The 18,903-nt window shown below is 36.0% G+C and overlaps 3 protein-coding genes across 4 annotated transcripts; 1 reads left to right on the top strand and 2 right to left on the bottom strand.

Moving 5' to 3' along the window:
* Positions 1 to 1,633: 1,633 nt before the first annotated feature.
* On the bottom strand, positions 1,634 to 13,622 carry LOC18437901 (uncharacterized). Its single transcript, XM_088873159.1, has 7 exons — positions 13,482 to 13,622; positions 13,248 to 13,389; positions 13,041 to 13,104; positions 10,259 to 10,300; positions 9,991 to 10,121; positions 2,711 to 2,968; positions 1,634 to 1,828 (listed from the first exon to the last, which is right to left on the bottom strand). The coding sequence occupies exons 1-5, from the start codon at positions 13,492 to 13,494 to the stop codon at positions 10,056 to 10,058; spliced, it is 327 nt and encodes a 108-aa protein (XP_088729285.1). The 5' UTR covers positions 13,495 to 13,622; the 3' UTR covers positions 1,634 to 1,828; positions 2,711 to 2,968; positions 9,991 to 10,055.
* Positions 4,577 to 9,984, top strand: LOC18437900 (uncharacterized). Its single transcript, XM_088873753.1, is given in 6 exon segments — positions 4,577 to 4,778; positions 4,943 to 5,136; positions 5,138 to 5,219; positions 6,055 to 6,606; positions 6,691 to 7,458; positions 7,533 to 9,984. Coding segments are annotated over 6 exon segments (2,238 nt in total). The 3' UTR covers positions 7,973 to 9,984.
* Positions 13,100 to 18,460, bottom strand: LOC148780689 (GTP-binding protein Obg/CgtA). Of its 2 annotated transcripts, XM_006848099.4 has the most exons (5): positions 17,864 to 18,460; positions 17,459 to 17,567; positions 15,440 to 15,522; positions 15,115 to 15,177; positions 13,100 to 14,988 (listed from the first exon to the last, which is right to left on the bottom strand). In XM_006848099.4, the coding sequence occupies exons 1-5, from the start codon at positions 17,996 to 17,998 to the stop codon at positions 13,717 to 13,719; spliced, it is 1,662 nt and encodes a 553-aa protein (XP_006848162.1). In that variant the 5' UTR covers positions 17,999 to 18,460; the 3' UTR covers positions 13,100 to 13,716. The 2 variants fall into 2 exon arrangements, with proteins under 2 accessions (XP_006848162.1, XP_088729284.1); XM_088873158.1 differs by lacking the exon at positions 15,115 to 15,177 and having other exon boundaries at positions 17,864 to 18,341.
* Between the last annotated feature and the right edge of the window lie 443 nt (positions 18,461 to 18,903).

Genomic DNA, 18,903 nt, shown 5'->3' with positions numbered 1-18,903 from the left:
GGCAGTCAATTGGTGTGATTCCCACCCCTGATCACATGAGGGAGTTCTTTTATGTGAAAATACTTTCACATAATATTTTTATACGTACTAAACATGCCCTAATAAACAATCAAATAATAAACAATCAACAAATTGGTTTTTAAGTCTAGGAACCCGAGGTTCGAACATAAATTTGAAGAGCTCAAAGCATAGAGCTTAAATACCCAAGACTTCAATTGATGATCGGGACTTCAAGAATGGTTTGATGAAGAGAAAATTAAGCTTCATTCTTAGGAAATTCGGGAGTTTTATGAGGGCAATCAATTGGGAAAGTTTGAGAGGAGCCTGTCAGTGAAGCAATAACCATAGCGAAAGAAAACCTTTGAAGGATTCTAGTGAAAGACCAAGTGACACATGGATATTAAATTTCTCATACCAGTTATTGTTTACTTTAGTGTTTCGATACTCTGAAATGTGAAATCGATTATGTTTTGGCTAATTCATAATCTACATCGGCGATTCCACGATCTGAATCGATGGGTTTTAAATTACTGCTCACTTGTTTTGGGTGCGTTGGGCAGTCCCAAATCACACGGAAAAGATAGAATTGAACTCAAACCTATACAAAGATAAGAGACACAGTTTAGTGATCAAGAAAAAGATCGTTGTGCATAGAAGCATCATACTAAAAAGATGGAATTGAACACAAACCCATAAAAAGATAAGAAAAAAATACATTTTAATAATCAAGAAAAAGACCGTCATGCATAGAAGATCTAAAACCTACTTGGTTGCTTTTTTTGGCAAAATAAAGAACGAGCAAAACACGGCAACAAGTAAGAAATTAGAACAAGAAATAAATAATTCAAAAATTAAAAAAAAACACCAACATTTTATGTAATACATCATAGATATGATCACATTCATAGACGAAGATGATCACTGATTTTTTTTAATTATACAATAGAAATAACTGACAAAATGACTCTTAGTTGAGAAAACTAGATACAAACTCAATTTCTCACAAAACCTCGCTACAATTTTCCCTCTCTACACTTATAAGCTTCCTTTCCTTTTTTCTGTTAGTACAGTTCTCCCCCTAAAGTTTTACATTTTAGGTACAGACCCTTTTTTTTTCTTTCTTTCTTTTTCTTTTTCATTTCTTTCAAAAATTCCCCCACTTCAGACCTTGAGGTCCAAAGTGGTAAAAAAATTCTCGATTTTCAATCTTCAAGATCTAAAGTTAAGTTAAAAGTTTTGATATCCATATATTCAAGGTCCAAAGTCAATAATTTTTTACCACTTACGACCTTTAAGGTCCAACGAAAATTTTAACTTCGGCTCCTCATGATTCGAAGTATAACCTTGGATCTTTAAAGTCGAAGTTAATTTTCGTATTTCAGTTCATAACTTGCAGGTTCAAAATTAAAGTATTCATCATGACTTCGATCTGAAATTGTTCACTTTTAGACCTTTAAAGTCCAAAATGAAGGGAATCTTGGAAAAAAAAGATGAGTATAAATATAAAATACAAATATTTAAGGGTAAAAGAGAATAATGTTTCCCCAAAATTAAGTCCATGTCACCACAAAATCGAACAAGCAAGAAGACCCATCGTAAAAAAAAGCTTATAAAGATGTAAAACCTTTGGGAATGAGTGAAATAATCATCTCATTAAATGACCTAAATAATGCTTCACCAATTCAAAAGAGAAAAGGCAATTAAGAATCATCCTGCCATGTTTACTTTCATTACAGTGAGATCAATCAAAACAAATAAATTTCCTCCTTAATTCAACATTCTTCTTCTTGGTGACCTTCATGCTCCATATTCTTCACATCTTCCATTTCTACAATTTTAAATAAGAGAAAACAACGCTAACAAATTAGACTAAAAACTTAAAATGCGATAATTGAGCAGTAAAAATAAATAAAGACATAGACAAGCAAACACATGATACTATGCATTATATTTTAGGGAAATTTATCAAAATACATTTAAGATATTGATTATTTTAACATTTTACCCATATATTCTAATTTCATTTCAAAATGCCCATCAAAATACACGTAATTTGGAGCAGGAATAGTAGAGAAATGGTAAAATCTTAAAGAGTTGAAAAATGAGATGTATAAAAAATTTCCCTATATTTTATGAATGGTACATGGCATCATCATAATCATCTATTTCTAAAACGGATAGCCATGGATGATAATGCCACTATAATCCCAACTTAGCATGTTCTTATTGGTTTGGCCATCCATTATAGAAATGGATGGTCTAGATGTGAGCTAATTATGTTTCAATAACTAGGGTACGAGCAACAACCAATACAAGATCCAGACTAGGTTGCATGTCCCTAAAATAATTTCTAATAAATTTTCTTTAAAATTTGATGCTACATGTGTTTATGTAATGCTAGAGCATACCATGTCCCAAAAAGATTCAAATTTTGGCAAAATTTTGAATCTAAAAAGTTGAAACACATGTGACCTTGCGAACACAAAAGTCACATACACCTCAAGCCGTCCGATTTAAAATCGGATAGCTGGTGTATATCATTTCTCTGCATAAAGTTTCACAAAAGAAAATTTATTAGATTTTGAGCATCACTAATAGTATAACCCCGAGTGCAGCCCTCTAATTAGATGACTAGAGGTGGTCGTCATCCTTTTGTACTCAAAGTAAACAATTTTATGCTATAATTTCAAAGTAATGGTTAGTTTGATACCCTTTCACCCTTGGAAGATTGCATTCGAGTCCATGGCCTTCTTTAGGTATTCAATCAACACTTTGTTTAGTTCTCTTTGCAATGTGAGTTTCAATGCCATGTCCTTCAACCTGTTCTTCACTTCACTTCCACCAGTTTACGTTTTAGGGCATCCTCTTCCCCATTGGATTTGGGGACCAATCTCATCCTGAGAAGGCCTTCCTCATTCTCCAACTCTTTTGTCTCCTCCTCCACAGGTCCCTTGGGAAAATCGTTGAGCTACAAAAGCAATTATTATAAACTTGCTTCAAAACAATAAGATAGATGAAAAGGATTTGTTCTAAACAATGAGAGAGAGTGCTATACATATTAAAATTCCTTCTAAACAATAACCGCTCTATCAAGAGGATCATACCCTTATTCAAACCATAAGTGCTTATGAATATACATTGTTTGGAAAACTTAATATACTTCGCCACCTATATATATTTTTCCTATGTCCCCATCTCCCAGCCGTCCGTTCAGAATGGACAATAGAGATGGCCCCAATCACAATGTCATGCCTATACACAATCTTTTTAAAAAAAATTCTGAAAAATATATTGACATTGAATTTGGGGTGTCCACTCCTCTCTTAAACTCGCACCTGAAAAAATATAAAAAACTATTCCCAATAAAATAAAATGACCAAAATACCCCTAAAATTTTTAAAAGTATTTTGGTCATTTTTTCAAAGTGTGTTTTGTTGAGATGATGAGACGTACCAAATTTCATCTTCATATGATTAGTAGAAAAAAAAACTAAAAATAAAATACTCTATGACATCAAATCTAGATCATATAGTTAGTGCCTCACTTGTGACATTATGGCTGAAGTCATCCCAACCATCCATTCAGATCGAATAGCAGGGAGATGGGAGATGTAGGAAATATATCCATACAGGTGGGGAAATATAGTAAGTTTTCCCTATAATTTTTAAGTACTTTAGAATACTCTTCATTAAATTTGTTCATGTTTACTATCAAAAGCCAAAGCACGACCAATAGAACACATGAACTATATCTAAATTAGTGAGATTTAGATAAGGGTGTGGTTTCTATAAGGTTGCAACCTTAAACAATCCATTTAAGGCACACCTCCAAATTTTATCAGAACTTGTAATTTTTGTGAAAAAAATTCTTAAGATTATCTCAAAATCTAGTTTCATATCTAATTATAAAATTTTAAACTCAAAAAATGGTTAAAATTAAGTAGATCTATAAACATATGAAAATCTTGAAAATGGACAGTCTAGATAATGTATTGCAAGATGCACTATTTTTGGGACTCAAATCCTTTTTTTTTTTCACGTTCATACATCTCGATGTCAAGATGATCAATTAGAGGTTTTTTAAAACAACCTTTTTCGATGGATTTTTAAGTGCATCTGTAATTCTACATTTTAAGGTTGCAAACATATAAACTTTTTCCTTTAAATAAAGCACCAATCTTAGCATTAAACAAAGGAAAGTACACAAAGTGACTGTTTACTTTGTGTACAAGGAGGTCACGAATACTCTTGTCCGTCAGATTTCAAATCGAGTGGTTGTAAGAATGTTATTGTATGCACTCTGCACTCAAAGTTCAAAAAGAAATTCTCGAACTTTGTGATACACACAAGTCATCTAATGGCTAAGAGTAATTGTGACCTTCTTGTAACAAAGATAAATGGTCTCATAATATACAATCCCTTGAACAAAAAATGAGCAATAAGAGAAGACAATAAATATAGAAATCTTCACTTACATCTCATCTAGTGTTCTAAAATTTGACGAGTTTCATTTTGGACAGCTCGGAATCCTGGCGACCAAGGGAGATGTTTATAGCTTTGGGATTCTATTGTTGGAGATGTTCACCGCAAAGAAGCCCACTGATGAGATGTTTACAAATGGAACAAATCTCCATGAATTTGTGAACAGAGCATATCCTCATCAAGTGATGGAAATTGTTGATATAAGATTATTAAAAGTTGGTGCCACAGACAAGGGACCAGAGAGGCTAAATGAAATGCAACCATGTTTAATAGCAATTATGGGAATTGGGCTTTCTTGTACATTAGAATCACCAAAGGAGAGGATGGATATGAGAGATGTTCTAAAACATTTACAGAACATCAGAAATGAGATAATAAAATTGAATGCAAAGAGCGATAGAGAGAGAGGATTATTATGTGATATACTCAGCAGCTCGAGCAGTGTACCTATTGTTATTCAGCCCTCTTTGTAAACATTTACCCCTCTCTCTCTTTGGAGGCACCTTCCACCACCTTCAATCTTTCGAAGGATCAATTCTCTCTCTACCTAAGCCATGATCCAGATGGGGTGTTTGACTCGTGGAATCGAAGTGTTCGTGTGTGCGATTGGCGAGGAGTTACATGCGATGAGCAAAATGAGAGAGTAGCAGCACTGGGATCTTAGTAATTCTATCTTGAGTGGCACCATCAGCCCTCACATTGGTAATCTCTCCTCTCTAACCTCCCTCCACCTCCATAGTAACAACTTTCATAAAACATCCCAAGGGGGATTGGACGTTTATCTCTCATGAAGAGTCTTGACCTGAGCTCAAATGTCATTGAAGGAAGCCTCCCATTCGAAATCGGAAACCTTGTGAGCATGGAAGAGTTGGATTTGAGAGTCAACAACTTAGTAGGGAATATTCTGGCAGCAATTGGACAACTGCAGTGCTTAAAATCGTTGGATTTGTCATATAATATTTTGTCTGGTAAAATCCCATGGAGTTTGGGAAATTGCACGACTCTTGTATATCTGGACATCTCCGGAAACAAGATGAATTGAGCCTTACCCATGGAAATAGGTAACTTACCAAACCTACAACATCTTCATCTTTCAAATATTAATGCAGAAGGAAACATCCCACCTTCTCTTGGAAACCTTTCACCTCTAAACTCGCTTTTCCTCCCTTATAACTCTCTAACCGGGGAGATACCCAAAGAGTTGAGCCATCTGAAGAGACTTGAGATTTTGCGTCTGAGAGTAAATAATTCAAGTGGTAGTATCCACCCCTCAATTTACAACATGTCGTCATTAAGTTATTTGGATGCATCTCATAATAGTACCCCTCAATTTACAACATGTCGTCATTAAGTTATTTGGATGCATCTCATAATAGTGTGGTTGGAAGCATTCCAAAGGAGATTGGAAAGCTTGTGCAGTTGAGGTACTTACGATTGGATCACAACTTAAGTGGAACCATTCCGCCAAAGATTGGAAAGCTTGTGAACTTGACATAATTGTGTTTGGATCACAACTACTTAAATGGAAGCATTCCCTCAACAATAGGACGACTTCATCTTTTGGAATATTTAGATTTATCAAGGAACAAATTATATGGTGGAATCCCATCGAGTTTTGGAAATTGTTCCTGTCTTTCTCACTTGGACCTCTCCCAAAACAAGATTAATATAACCATACCTGCTTCGCTGCTTGCCATCCAACTTTCTAAAATTGACATATCTGAGAACAAGCTTTCAGAAATTATTCCAGATTCATTTAACGATTTATACCTTCTTGAAAGCATTCGCATGGGCAGGAATTCATTGGAAGGTCCCATTCCGAAGTCAATAGGTAATATTGAATCTCTAGAGGCTTTGGATCTCTCTCATAACAATTTGCAAGGCCAAATTCCAGAATCATTTAATAACCTGAAATCAATCAAAAACCTTGACATCTCTAGCAATCACCTCTCCGGAAATATCTCAAAATTTCTATTGCGCTTTTGGAATCTAGAAAGATTAAATCTATCCTTCAATGAATTCGAAGGAGGGATTCCAAAAGAAGGGATACTCTTAAATAGTAATTCACTTGATATCCGAGGAAACAACAAGCTCTGTGGGGGTCCAAGGATTATGAACTTTTCCTGTTTGCCCCATCTAATCTTTCCAAAAGATCCAGCACAGACATAAATCATCAAGTGTATTCTAGCCGTCATCTTGCCTATCTTAGCAATTATACTTGGGGCAACAATCGTACTAATTCGAAGAAAAAAACTGGGAAATAAAATGCCTTTCAAAAGGGAATACAGAAAAGTCTCTTACCAAGAACTCTCTCTTGCCACCAACGGTTTTGATTCTACAAATTTGATCGGTTTAAGCAGTTTTGGCTCTATTTACAAGGGAACTCTTAAAGATGGGATGGTCGTAGCAATAAAGGTTCTCCATCTTAAACATCACAGAGATTTCAAGAGTTTCACAGCCGAATGCAAAGCTCTTAGAGGAATCCGACACCGGAACCTTGTCAAGCTAATCACTTGTTGCATTACCCGTGGTCTCCAAGGTAATGACTGCAAAGCTCTAATATTAGAATTTCTGTGCCATGGAAGCTTGCACAAGTGGCTCCACCCACCAAGCCCTTCTCTTATGGTTAGAGAGAACCAAAGTCGACATTTGAATTTGAATCTCATGCAGAGATTAAGCATAGCGATAGATGTAGCATATGCCATGGAATATCTACATCATGATTGTCCATCACCAATTGTGCATTGTAATCTAAAACCTAGTAACAATCTTCTAGACGAAGATATAACTGCACATGTTGGTGACTTTGGCTTGGCGAGAATCCTTTCTCCAGTTGCTCCATCGGAACACCAGATAGTACACTCGGACTCAAGGGATCAATCGGTTACATCCCTCCAGGTATCAACAACATCGCTTTCAATGGCACCCAAGCTATGTTTTCTATCTAACATCACTTTGCCTCAAATCATTCTTGCAAGTTTTCATGTTTCCATATTTTCTTTATTTTATTTATTGTGGTTGTCTAATTCAGTTAAAATGTTGTTGTTGCAGAGTATAGTTTCGATGTTAATGCATCTACTAAGGGAGATGTTTATAGCTTTGGGATTCTATTATTGGAGATGTTCACAGGCAAGAAGCCCACTGATGATATGTTTATAAATGGAATGAACCTTCGTGAGTTCGTGAACAAAGCGTATCCTCATCAAGTGATGGAAATTGTCAATGCAAAATTGTTAGAAGTTGGTGGCACAAACAGGCGATCAGAGAGGCCAAATGAAAAGCTGCCATGCATAGTGGAGATTATGGATATTGGGCTTTCTTGTTCATTAGAGTCACCAATGGGGAGGATGGACATGAGAGATGTCCTCAACAATTTGCAAGACATCAAAAATGAGGTATTAAAGTTTGATGCAAAAAGAGAAAGAGGACTAGTATTTGATATGCCTAGCAACTCAAGCACTATACCACATGTTATCCAGCCCTCTTTGTAAATATTTACCCCCCCCCCTCCTCTCTCTCTCTCTCTCTCTCTCTCTCTCTCTCTCTCTCTTCAACCCTCTTTGTTATTTTTTAAAACACATACACACACACTCTCTCTCTCTGGTTCAGGTTGTTGAGGTAACATGTCCTTCGTGTCATTCAGCCCTATTTGTAAACATGGGGCTCCTTCGCTCTTTCTGTAATATATCTCTCTTTTAAAGGTTCTCTATGGTTCATTCTTATAACTTTTTCCTTTGCAAATGGTAAAAAATTTCATCCTTATAGTTGTATAAGCCCTATACTACATAAATCATGTATATATGTGGATAGGTTTCTTGTTCATATATGGCATTTTTTTGTGGTTTAATTATGACATTTTAAATTCTGTAGTATATGAATTAAAGACATGGGACTTTTCTTGGTATGTCTCCATGTTGTACTCGTATCATGACCATGTCATTGTCCAAATTAAAATTTATGATTCAATGAATTTCAAATGTGATGCAATAAATATGTTACAAAGTCTTGTTAACTTTTAAATATTTGCAAAAAAATTGCAAAAAAAAAAAGTTGAATACTCGGTTAGAATTTCAACCATGTAACAGTGATAAAGAACTCCATAAGCCCTAGATTTGCCATTACCAGTGCTTTTACTCTACGGTTTCTCCTAAACTCAAGAACTTAGGTCCTCACTTGAACTCTTATGAACTTCTATGAATTGCTTCTTTATGCCCGGAAAAGGTCTACCTATTCATTCCAGAAACTTCCAACACATAGCCATCGGATCCGCAGCGATTGCGTCCTGGATCTATGACACCCTTGATGTGAGCTTATGCATCTCACCTAGTTTTGCAGGCCACATTATTCCTATATTGGTCTGACGCATTCTACATGGATTTCTTGCGCAATTTGGATCCAAGACAATTCCTTTTCATCTGAGTTCCTAAATTGATTCTGGATAATCATAATGGTTTTAGGATTCCTACTAGATGCCTCCTAAGGGTTTCTAGAAACTATAGTCTATGGTTGTAGGGTATTGAAACTATAGGTGAGGATACTCTGAGGTTTTATTACACTGGTATAGTCACTAATGGCCTCTTAGGCTACGTTACATTATTCTACTGAGGTTCAGATTGTAGGTTTCAGGTTTAGGGACCTAGAAATACAGCCAACTTCAAAAGGGATATCTACTCTTTTTCCTGAGTTGTAAAATACTACCTTTACAACAATTTATTTAATTTTATCTATTATTTAGTCCCCCCAAAATATTCCTACTTCGAATTCCTCCTTTCTTGCATATAAATGTTTTATTGTGGGAATAACTTTTGGTTGGAATTGTTATTTCAGTAGTAATCGATTTTTGCAAGTTTCCAATTAATTTAGATACTCATGTTTCTTCTCTCTAGTTCATATTTTTAAATAATATTCTCACTAAATCTTTCTAAGGTTCCATTTTATTTGTGAGTTATTATGAATTTTTATGCATGGATTCTATAGTATATTTACTATGCATGGATTTCTCTCCATGGTAAGTATTTATAGTACTTAGAGTGGTTTTTCTTTTATTGAACGTTAGTACTTATAGTGGGTTTTTCCTTAGGACACACGAGCGAAACGAAGATAAAATGCATTCTCACAAAGAATACAAAATACCAATTTTAAAAGAAAAATTCATTAGAAAATAGAATAGCATGGAAAAAATTTCCCTCATTTACTTCTAGTATTAGAAATTTTGCAACTATATGTATCTCATGTGCACTATAACTCTGCCTTGGCCGGCCCCTACTGGTCAATGCCTGTCCCAAGAAAAGAAAAAGGAAATTTTTTTCCATAGACTGTTGCTATAGCATAGTCCCATTGAATTCTATTTTCTTTCCTTTGCACCTTTTTATGCATACCTTCAATTTTCAGGTTACCTTCTTTTATTTCTCAGTATCATCAGGTCATTTCTTTACTCTAATCCTGTGTAGAAGTATGTGCAAGGTTCTGTTATTTCTCGATAGGAAAACATGTTTGGGGGCGTAGTTACCTCATTGTTCCAGCATAGGAGCCCTGGTTTCTTTCATAGCATCCACATCCATGGAAATGATATATTCAATAAATATGGTTCACCAGGACATTTTTGCAGGGAGAGGAAAACAAACAATTATTCAGCTGAAACTGTAACAAAGAAACACAGAGATCAGAAAGGCATCAGTTTATTTGATATGATCTCTCTAGAATGCTGTCATGATCGAACAAAAACAGAAACTTTTCCTTCAATAGAATTCTAATACTTGTTATTAAATTTTACTTACTTCCTGTATTGGTTGAAATCTCCATATATAATCAGAAATCAGCTGAAAATGAAAATAAGTTAACCGAGTTCAGCTGGATTTGGAATGTCTTTTTGGTTTTTCTAATAAATTTGGGACAAAAATTAGGCCTGATCTTGCGTTTGAGGAGGTTTAAATGCCATTGTCCTGCCAAGCTATAAGCGCAAAGGTGTACGTAGAAAATGGAGATGTATTAAGAAAGAAAAAGACCATAAAATATTAACCGAGAAAATTCAATTCAGGAGGAAATGCTCTAAACAAAGCAGATCTCCCAAGTTGTGGACAAGGGCAGCAATATTGGCAAATTTGACATGTTATACTCATCAACAAGAAACATTGGACATGATGGCTCAATACTGGCAGAACAGTTTAACTACATGCGTGTGATTTTTTTAAAATAAAAATAAACTATCATGTTTGTGATTATTTGGACGCACAAGTGGAATCTGAGGAAAATAACTATTGGAGCTTTATGCTTCAAGTATTACGACTAAAAAAACAAAAGACCAGGAACACACGATAATTGCATAAACTATCATATTATTATCGGATTACCTGAATGCAATAGACAAAATAGCGCATGACAAGCATGGTGAGCAACATTCAACATGAATCACTATAAAAGCAATGGGGAAATTTCTTATTTATTTAGCAGAATGTGTGGAGGAATATTATCAAAATCTTCAGTGTCGCATCCCTTCATGTAAAGGTAAAAGTAAATTGTTTTTGCAGGCAAGCAAGATAGTTTTCGAAGACCAAGAGGGCTTTGCAAAGAGGAATGACCATCTAGAAGTTGCCTCTTGAAGGGCCTTACCGTGCCTTTCAGAGGTCAGCTTTGGCTGAAACATACAATCTGCTGCAAATTCTTTTTCAAGTTCTTTTTATTATTATTATTATTATTATTTAAAAGTTGTTCAAGGTTGGTAATCCAATACAAATTTTGGAAATTAGCAAAACCCTGATTTGTAAGCTGGGAGTTCACCTGGGTAAAAAAGAATTGAACTAACAGCAAAAACAATTCCTTGGTTCAACTAAAAGTGAAATAGTTAAGCAGGAAGACATTTGCCCAGCATACCCCAAAACCGAATAATTTTAGCCAGAATATGTCTAAAGGGAACCCGTTTTTTTCTCTATAGGAAGGAATTTCACCTGCTTGAGAGAAATGGGAATGTGAGTTTCCCACACATTTCCACAGTCTTAAAAGCTCTTGCACATCACGCTCCACAACCTGCAAACTGCAGATAGGAACTGGGAACCAAGGTTTAAAGGTGAGGTAAATACACTAATGGTATACTGAAATGAATATACCAAATCTCTTGCACATCAAATTTGCTTCGCTTTGGCCAAAGCCTTCGGATTTTAAGCATAAACCAAAGCGAAAAGAAGCGTGGTGCTCGCTTCGGTCAGATTCGGGTCTACTTCGGCCGAAGCTTCGAGCTGCTTTGGTCAGAAAAGAAATACCTATATAAAAGTATGTTTTCTTTTTCTTTTCTTTTTTTTTAAATTTTTTTTTTATTTTTTATTTTAAAATTTTCCATTATTTTTATATATTTTATATATAAATATCTAATTTATTTAGATTAAATTTTAAAAAAAATCCGAAGTCTTCCCCTGAATCGACCGAAGCACAGAATTGCTTCATTTTCTCACCAAACAGAAAAAGACTCCGAAGCGAATCTGACAACATTGGAATATACTCCATTAAGAACGATAATTTTTCTTTTGAAAATTAAGAACAGTTATCTCCACCATTCTCATATTGAACTGAATGATGGATGTAACAAGTATTATTAGTGTATGGCATTCTTTACAATGGAAGAATCCAATTCTGAAACTAACCGAAAGAAAAGAAAAAATGGAAAACATTCCATACTGCATATGAGTATGAAATAGCATACTTAAACCCAACATCCAATGTCTATTTTATCCAACGACAGTGAATGGTCACGTTTACTCAGCAGGAACAGTTAAGTTCATAGCTTGTTGATGTACATATGGACAATTGGTGTTGGGCGTCATTCAGCAAAATGTGCATATCACTTTCTAATCTGAGCAAACAGATCAAACCCCAACTAGCAGAGCACCAGTGGTGCTCTCTGATGTTATTGGCTTCACATGTTATTGCCCTTATTAATTTGCAAAAGCACACAAAACAGGCACAAGATTAATGGAAAACCCCAATTCTTATTGGTTAGGATTATAAGGAATAAGGAAAAGACTCTACAAGCTAACTAATTCAAAAGAAGTTCAAAACGCTTATGTACCAAAACAAACCATCCTTTACTAAGGCTGGTTTCGTGAAAGGCTTCAATAATGGAATCTGGCGCCATATGCATGAGATGGTGTTGGCAGGCAATGGTGTTGGTATGCCAACACCTGTTCTCATTTGTGCTGCCATGCACACTACTTAAAAAGGGCTTCCTACCTTCTTTTTCTACTGTACAGATGCAATAAGGCACTGACAACAATGGGTTGTTGTCGCCACCAAATTCTGATCCTAAATGAAGCATAAGAAACACCGAACAACCTAAAGAATTTAATTATCAACAAGATTATTGAAACAAATAATACATTGATCGACAAACAATTCAAGTATATAATCCCAATAGGTTAAAGCATCAAAAATCCAGATTACAAAGAAAATGGACATCTCAAAGTCAAATGCTTGATCAATGCATATTTCTTATACTTTTTCTTTTTAGAGTATTTTTTATGGTGAATCAATACTTCTAACTGGATGATAAAAGAACAAAACTTCACTTACAGGAATACATACTCGAATGTGAAAGCTGACCAGTTTTTTCCTCCATGGGGGACTATAAGTCAAACTGCAAAGATATGTAACATAGAACTCGAAAATTCAAAGAAGTGTACAAGTTCATCTTTTCGAATGGATGCATGACATAACTCGAGATCATCACTTGACACTCGAAAGTAAGCCATTAATCGATATGAAAATTACAAAACGAACCTCTCCTCTAACTTCCTTCGGATATTGAAAGTTACCATCAGCTTAAAAGCGTCCAAAATATTCAAGGACCATAGTTTGGCCAATATGAAATTTCTTTTGCATGTTGACTTAAGGAAACTGAGCAGACAATTGTTGTACTCAACTGCCAATAGTTTATTGGACAATTTGATGCATTAATAAGTATCAGGCCCAAAGCAAGTATACCATCATAAAATGGACTGTAAAGTATAGTACCTAAAAGCAACATCCACCATTCTTTCAGACTGATGGATGGTGGTCAATTAACAGAAGCAGAGGCCATAGGGACATTCAACTTAAGGTTAATCCAAACCATCCATTAGTGGGAATCGATGACAAACTTAGCATTGGCATGCCATAAACCATAGTCCATTGGACAGCACACTTTATCAAGCCAAAACATGAGCCTACCAACATACCACATAATGAACCCATTCAAGAGAGAAGAAGCCTAGTCGACCATAATAGCCGATAATTCGAGCCTCTGCACTTCTTCCCCATTAACTAGCTTTCTAAGCCCAGTTTTTAGCTCAGTTATCCCCTCTTGCAAAACTGCACAAATTGGATATATGGGAACTGTCTTCACTCTTCCTTTCAATTCTTCAAGCACACAGTCAGTACCATCTTCATCAATTTTATTGGCAACAATAAGGGAAGGACGATCTGATAAGCCTGGCTGATGACTCTCAAGCTCCATCACCAAATCTCTTAATTGCTCCCATGGTGGAATTCCCTTTCTCCCATCCAAAGCCGCTGATAAATCAACCACGTAGGCAATAACTTTGGTGCGCTCAATGTGTCTAAGAAAGGCATGGCCAAGCCCCCGGTTTTCATGAGCCCCCTTTATGAGTCCAGGGATATCGGCAACACTGACAGAGAAGTAGTCCTCATAGTGAAGGTTTCCTATGTTGGGTCTTAGTGTGGTGAAGGCATAGTGGCCTACTCTCGGCTTGGCTCTCGATATGGCCCCTAAAAGTGTGCTTTTACCAGCATTTGGCATGCCTACAAGGCCAACATCAGCAATGCTTTTAAGCTCCAATATAAGATGGGCCTCTGAACCTGGTTGACCTTCACAATTAGGTTCTGATGATGAGATCTCCTCATCTGAAATCTCATTAATAGGGTGAACATCCTCATGTCTAGTGGTTTTGGTTCTCTTAGAAACTTTCACAAAAGATGTGTTGCCCCAACCACCTTCTCCTCCTTGAGCAACAACTATTCGTTGCCCAGGTTTCGTAAACTCCGCCACCGAATATTGTATGGCTTCCTCCTCTTCAGAAGACATTTCCATGTAATCTGATTGAACCTCCTCATCATCATTCTCAACGTCTTCCTCAGAGTAAGAACAATATTCTTCCTCATCAGCTTTCAAGTCAAGTCCATTGATTTCCTTCGATATTTTAGGAAAGTCCTCTCCCTCATCAGATTTGAAACTGAGTTCATGGAGCCCCTTTGAAATTCTAGAAAAGCATTCTTCCTCATCAGTTTTTGACTCCAGTTCATTGGCTGTTGAAATTTGATCAACATTCAACGACTTACTATAGTGCTTTTCCTTTTTGGATTCCACTGTATGAGTGTGAATATCTGTTTCAACGCCAACAGCACCAGGGAGTTCCCATGGTGCCAGATCAGGACTCCGAGTTGGACTCTGAATGCTTTCTTCCAAAGACGGAAGTGATCCCCTAACAAGATGAATAACTGTACCCACTGGTACTTGAGCAACCTGCCATTTGGTGGCAAACGAGGAAAAACAATGCTATTTAATTGACATACAAGTCATAATAAGGGATAAATAAGAACAAGTTTGTGAGAAAATCCATAGATATTGTAATGACTTAGGGCTTATGACCTTGTCGGCCCCTCGGCTTCCCACTTTGTTCTTGGATAATCCATTGCCCCCCCTCTTAGCATTCTGTTAAAGACATGATTTATGAGCAAAAATGAACCACTCACGAGAAATATCATTTGCCCTCATCTCAAACCAATGAGATAAGGGTGAAATGATTGTCAAATTCCTCTAACCATGGTCTCTCCAGAGAGGAGACCACAATATCAACTTATCATTTAATTTTATAGTTTTTTAAAAGATAAATTCCCCTCTGGCTTCTCGTCAAGCAAAGTGTATTACAGATGATGAGTAATTGAAGAAAGGCTATAGAAATGGAGTTGCATACCAGATGGTGTTGTAAGTTGCTTAGGTCCCAGATAGCCGGAGAACATTCAAGAATCACATCTCCTCCTCTTCCACCATTGCCACCTATAATAACACCAAAAAGGTATTAGCTAGGATTTTGAAGTCAGTCTACTCACTCCTACACCTAGAAAAATCCAAGAAAATCCCCATAACCTCGAAAGAACATAAAAAGGCAAAAAGAGACAATAAACTACAGAATTTTACTATGTTAGCATAATCTCACATATACACAAAACAACCCAAAGTAGAAGGCCTAAACATTACTGAGTTTAATGTTTATGCATAATGCCACTACCTATATGCACAAGGGACATACAAAATAATCGGTACGAGTATGGCATTGGGTACTCAAACCCAACATCCATCATCTACACTTATCCTCCAACAATGGAGATGAACAATTATTCCCATATAATAAAATGGGAAGACATAAAAGTGAGCAGAAGTCTATCCCCCACCATCTATGGGAATGTACATACAGTGGATGTTGGGTTTGAATACACAAAACTATACTTAGAGGATATTTTCCCACTTATAAACAACAGCTAAGAGCATGTATGTATTTTCAATAATTTGTTGCAATATAAATGTTTCCATGACATTGGTACACCCAAATGCATATAGCTTAGGGACATTACAATCATTGAGACTCGCTCTAATCTTTTCCTTCCTATTGGAAACTGAAGAACATCGTTGTTTCATATGGCTGCTGCCTAAATCTTTGTGCCAAAGTAACCTCTATTATGGGTCTTGCTCTTGCTTTATCTATCATAATTATCATCATCATTCGAGCCTTATCCCAACTATTTGGAGTCAGCTATTCATAATAGGGATGTGACAAAAGTTTTCGTTGGCTACCAACCTAACACAACCCTCCTCCTTTCTCATCCAAGCTTGGGAGTGGCAATGGCGGAGTTACATCTTGTCGTATCTATATTCATGCTCATCTGAGAAACTACTGATCCCATGAAAAAGTAATGACCGAGCATTGCATCAGAATTTATTTTATCTCAGAGTGCATACAGATACGTAATCATTTCATTCATAGAGAAGTTATAGTAGGGAAACGAAAAAGCTCCCAATATTTTTGGTAATCAGCTAACAGCAAATATATCCACTGAGCTTTCTATAAAGTTCACAACGATTAAGCCGACTGAAGAAATTTAGGGTAGAATATACAATAGGACCATTATTATTTGGTACACAGAGGTCACAATTAATCTTGACCATTGGATGTGAAATTGAGTGGCAAGGTCTGTTTTATTAACCAAGCTCAAAGTTCAACGGGAAAAAAAATTTGTGATACATGTACACTATCAGATTTCACATTTGATGGCTATAAGTGATTGTAACCTCCTTGTTCCAAAGGTATATGGTATTAATGTCCTATGGTATACAATGCCATTTGAGGTTACTGGTACATATCTTGTTGTTAATATCGGCTCATTACCCACACAAATAGGACTATTCATGTACCATTTGTAAATCATGTAATCATTTCCATCCTAAAAATACTTATATATCCAGAAAGGGAATTATTCAATCCATAATCTCTTTATGTTCCCCTAAAGTTATCTATTTCCTAAAAGAATATAACTTAGAATAGTTAAAAGGAACAACCTCCATTAGCATACATGAAGAGTCCTCCCAAACTCAGTCTACAATTGAAGTGCATGAAAACATATATCAAAATCTTAATTTGATTGTTGTGTATCATAATCACCCTCAAATTATTACTGTGTGAAACGAAAGGAGCAAATATCCAGAAAGGCAGAAACTCAGACACACCACCACCATTAACATACATGAAGAGTGATCCCAATCTTAATCAACAACTGCAGTACATAAAAACAGACATCAATAATTCCATCTCAATTTTGGCGTATATCAAAACTACCCTCGAATTATTACTGTGATACAAAATGAGCAAATAGCCAGAAAAAGAAAAACAAGGGAGCAATATTCAACTTATGCTAACATATGCAGAATTAGAGAGTACCATCAGGTTTTCCTCGGCGATCATGGCGGCTTCGTCGATAGCTCCAACACCCCTTTCCCCCTTCTCCTCCTTTTACCCAAAGCGTAGATCTATCCACCATCCTCCTCTCCTGCAACCAAGCATGATAATTGCGAACTATTTCAATGTTTTACTTATCAAAAAAACCCACTCTGGAACTAATACAAGAATCTGAAAATTTTGCAATGACAGAGAGAGGGAGAAACGAAAAAATGAAAATGAAGGACCCCATCAAGAAAGTCCGAAGCTTTAGTTAGCAAAAGCAGCACTAAAGTGAAAGTTTGATTCAACAATGAATCCTGCATTATATAACATCAACAAATCATGGCAATAAATTTGCATAAGCAAAGCACTTGAACATAATAAAAGAAGGAAAAACAGAAGCACCTGAAGTGGGCCAACCTTGCCCTTCTTCTTTGGAACATCTAAGTAGTGGAAAGAAGCCACATTCCATGCAGACCCACGACTCTTGTTAGAATATCTCAGAGCGTCCGAGCGAAAAACCTTAAGACGAGCCCACATATTTCCGAGCAAATGAAACCCAAAATATCAATAAGGCTCCATTAAAAGAAGCCAGAGGTGTTCCAAGATATAAGATTTTCCTTTGAAGTTCCGGAGAGAGAGATAAAAAGCGGGAAAAACACAAAGATACACGTAAACCCTAAAAAACTGGGGTTATACAGAGAGGCTGCTTCAGAAGGACCACCATACATGCAAGAGCTTCAATGGCATCGACAGGGAACAGCGAAACTGAAATTAATTTGAATCTTACAGATACCTAGAGAAGGAAAATTGGTGTGGCGGCGCATTCCTATATTTGCGACCCCTAAGTCATTAAACATACGTGTGCATGCAAATGGGGTCGAGGCCCTGGACAATGAAAGTGATAGCTTTAAAATATGTTTTTATTTTTAGTTGCAAAATTTAAAGCTTTAAAATAGTGTATATCAAGGAGATCTATAAATATTTGAAAATGGTCGATCCACAAATGTATTACAAGATGCACTATTTCAAAAACTTGAAATTCATTGTTTTGTTATGTTCATAAATCTTGATGTCGAGATGTCAATTTGAGGATATTTGAACATCAAAATAACCTCTTCTAATAAAAATTTTGAGGTAACCTCGACTCTATATAAACTTTTTCCCCAACAAAATTAGTACTTTTTTTCCCAACAAAATTAGGAGATGGATGTAATGATACCAAGAGGTCGCAATAGCTACCGATAGTTATAATCATCGATTTGGTACAAAGTCTAAAATTAAATGTTACAAACAATGTGACACACATTAATCTATTGAATTTCATATCTAGTGGTGAAAAGTGATTTGTGATTTCTTCGTACTAAATATGGTCTCATAATATCTAATCTCAAAATTTAAAACCAAATATGGTCTCATAATATCTAATCTCAAAATTTAAAACC

This window comes from Amborella trichopoda, chromosome 8 (genome assembly GCF_054954075.1).
Source record: "Amborella trichopoda isolate Santa Cruz 75 chromosome 8, AtrichopodaSantaCruz75HAP2 v2.0, whole genome shotgun sequence".
NCBI classification, from domain to species: domain Eukaryota; kingdom Viridiplantae; phylum Streptophyta; class Magnoliopsida; order Amborellales; family Amborellaceae; genus Amborella; species Amborella trichopoda.
The sequence above is the reverse complement of the archived record's forward strand: the minus strand, read 5'-3'. Positions and strand labels throughout refer to the sequence as shown.

What these genes read in the sequence shown, in the direction of transcription:
- LOC18437901 (XM_088873159.1), bottom strand. An exon ending in CGAAGGAAGTTAGAGGAGAG is followed by an intron (nt 13,105 to 13,247) that starts GTTCGTTTTGTA and finishes ATATCTTTGCAG; the next exon opens with TTTGACTTATAGTCCCCCAT. An exon ending in ACATTCGAGTATGTATTCCT is followed by an intron (nt 10,301 to 13,040) that starts GTAAGTGAAGTT and finishes TTTCATTTTCAG; the next exon opens with CTGATTTCTGATTATATATG.
- LOC148780689 (XM_006848099.4), bottom strand. Translation starts at nt 17,998, where the DNA reads ATGTGGGCTCGTCTTAAGGTTTTTCGCTCGGACGCTCTGAGATATTCT. An exon ending in GCAACTTACAACACCATCTG is followed by an intron (nt 15,178 to 15,439) that starts GTATGCAACTCC and finishes TGTCTTTAACAG; the next exon opens with AATGCTAAGAGGGGGGGCAA. An exon ending in GAAGCCGAGGGGCCGACAAG is followed by an intron (nt 14,989 to 15,114) that starts GTCATAAGCCCT and finishes ACCAAATGGCAG; the next exon opens with GTTGCTCAAGTACCAGTGGG.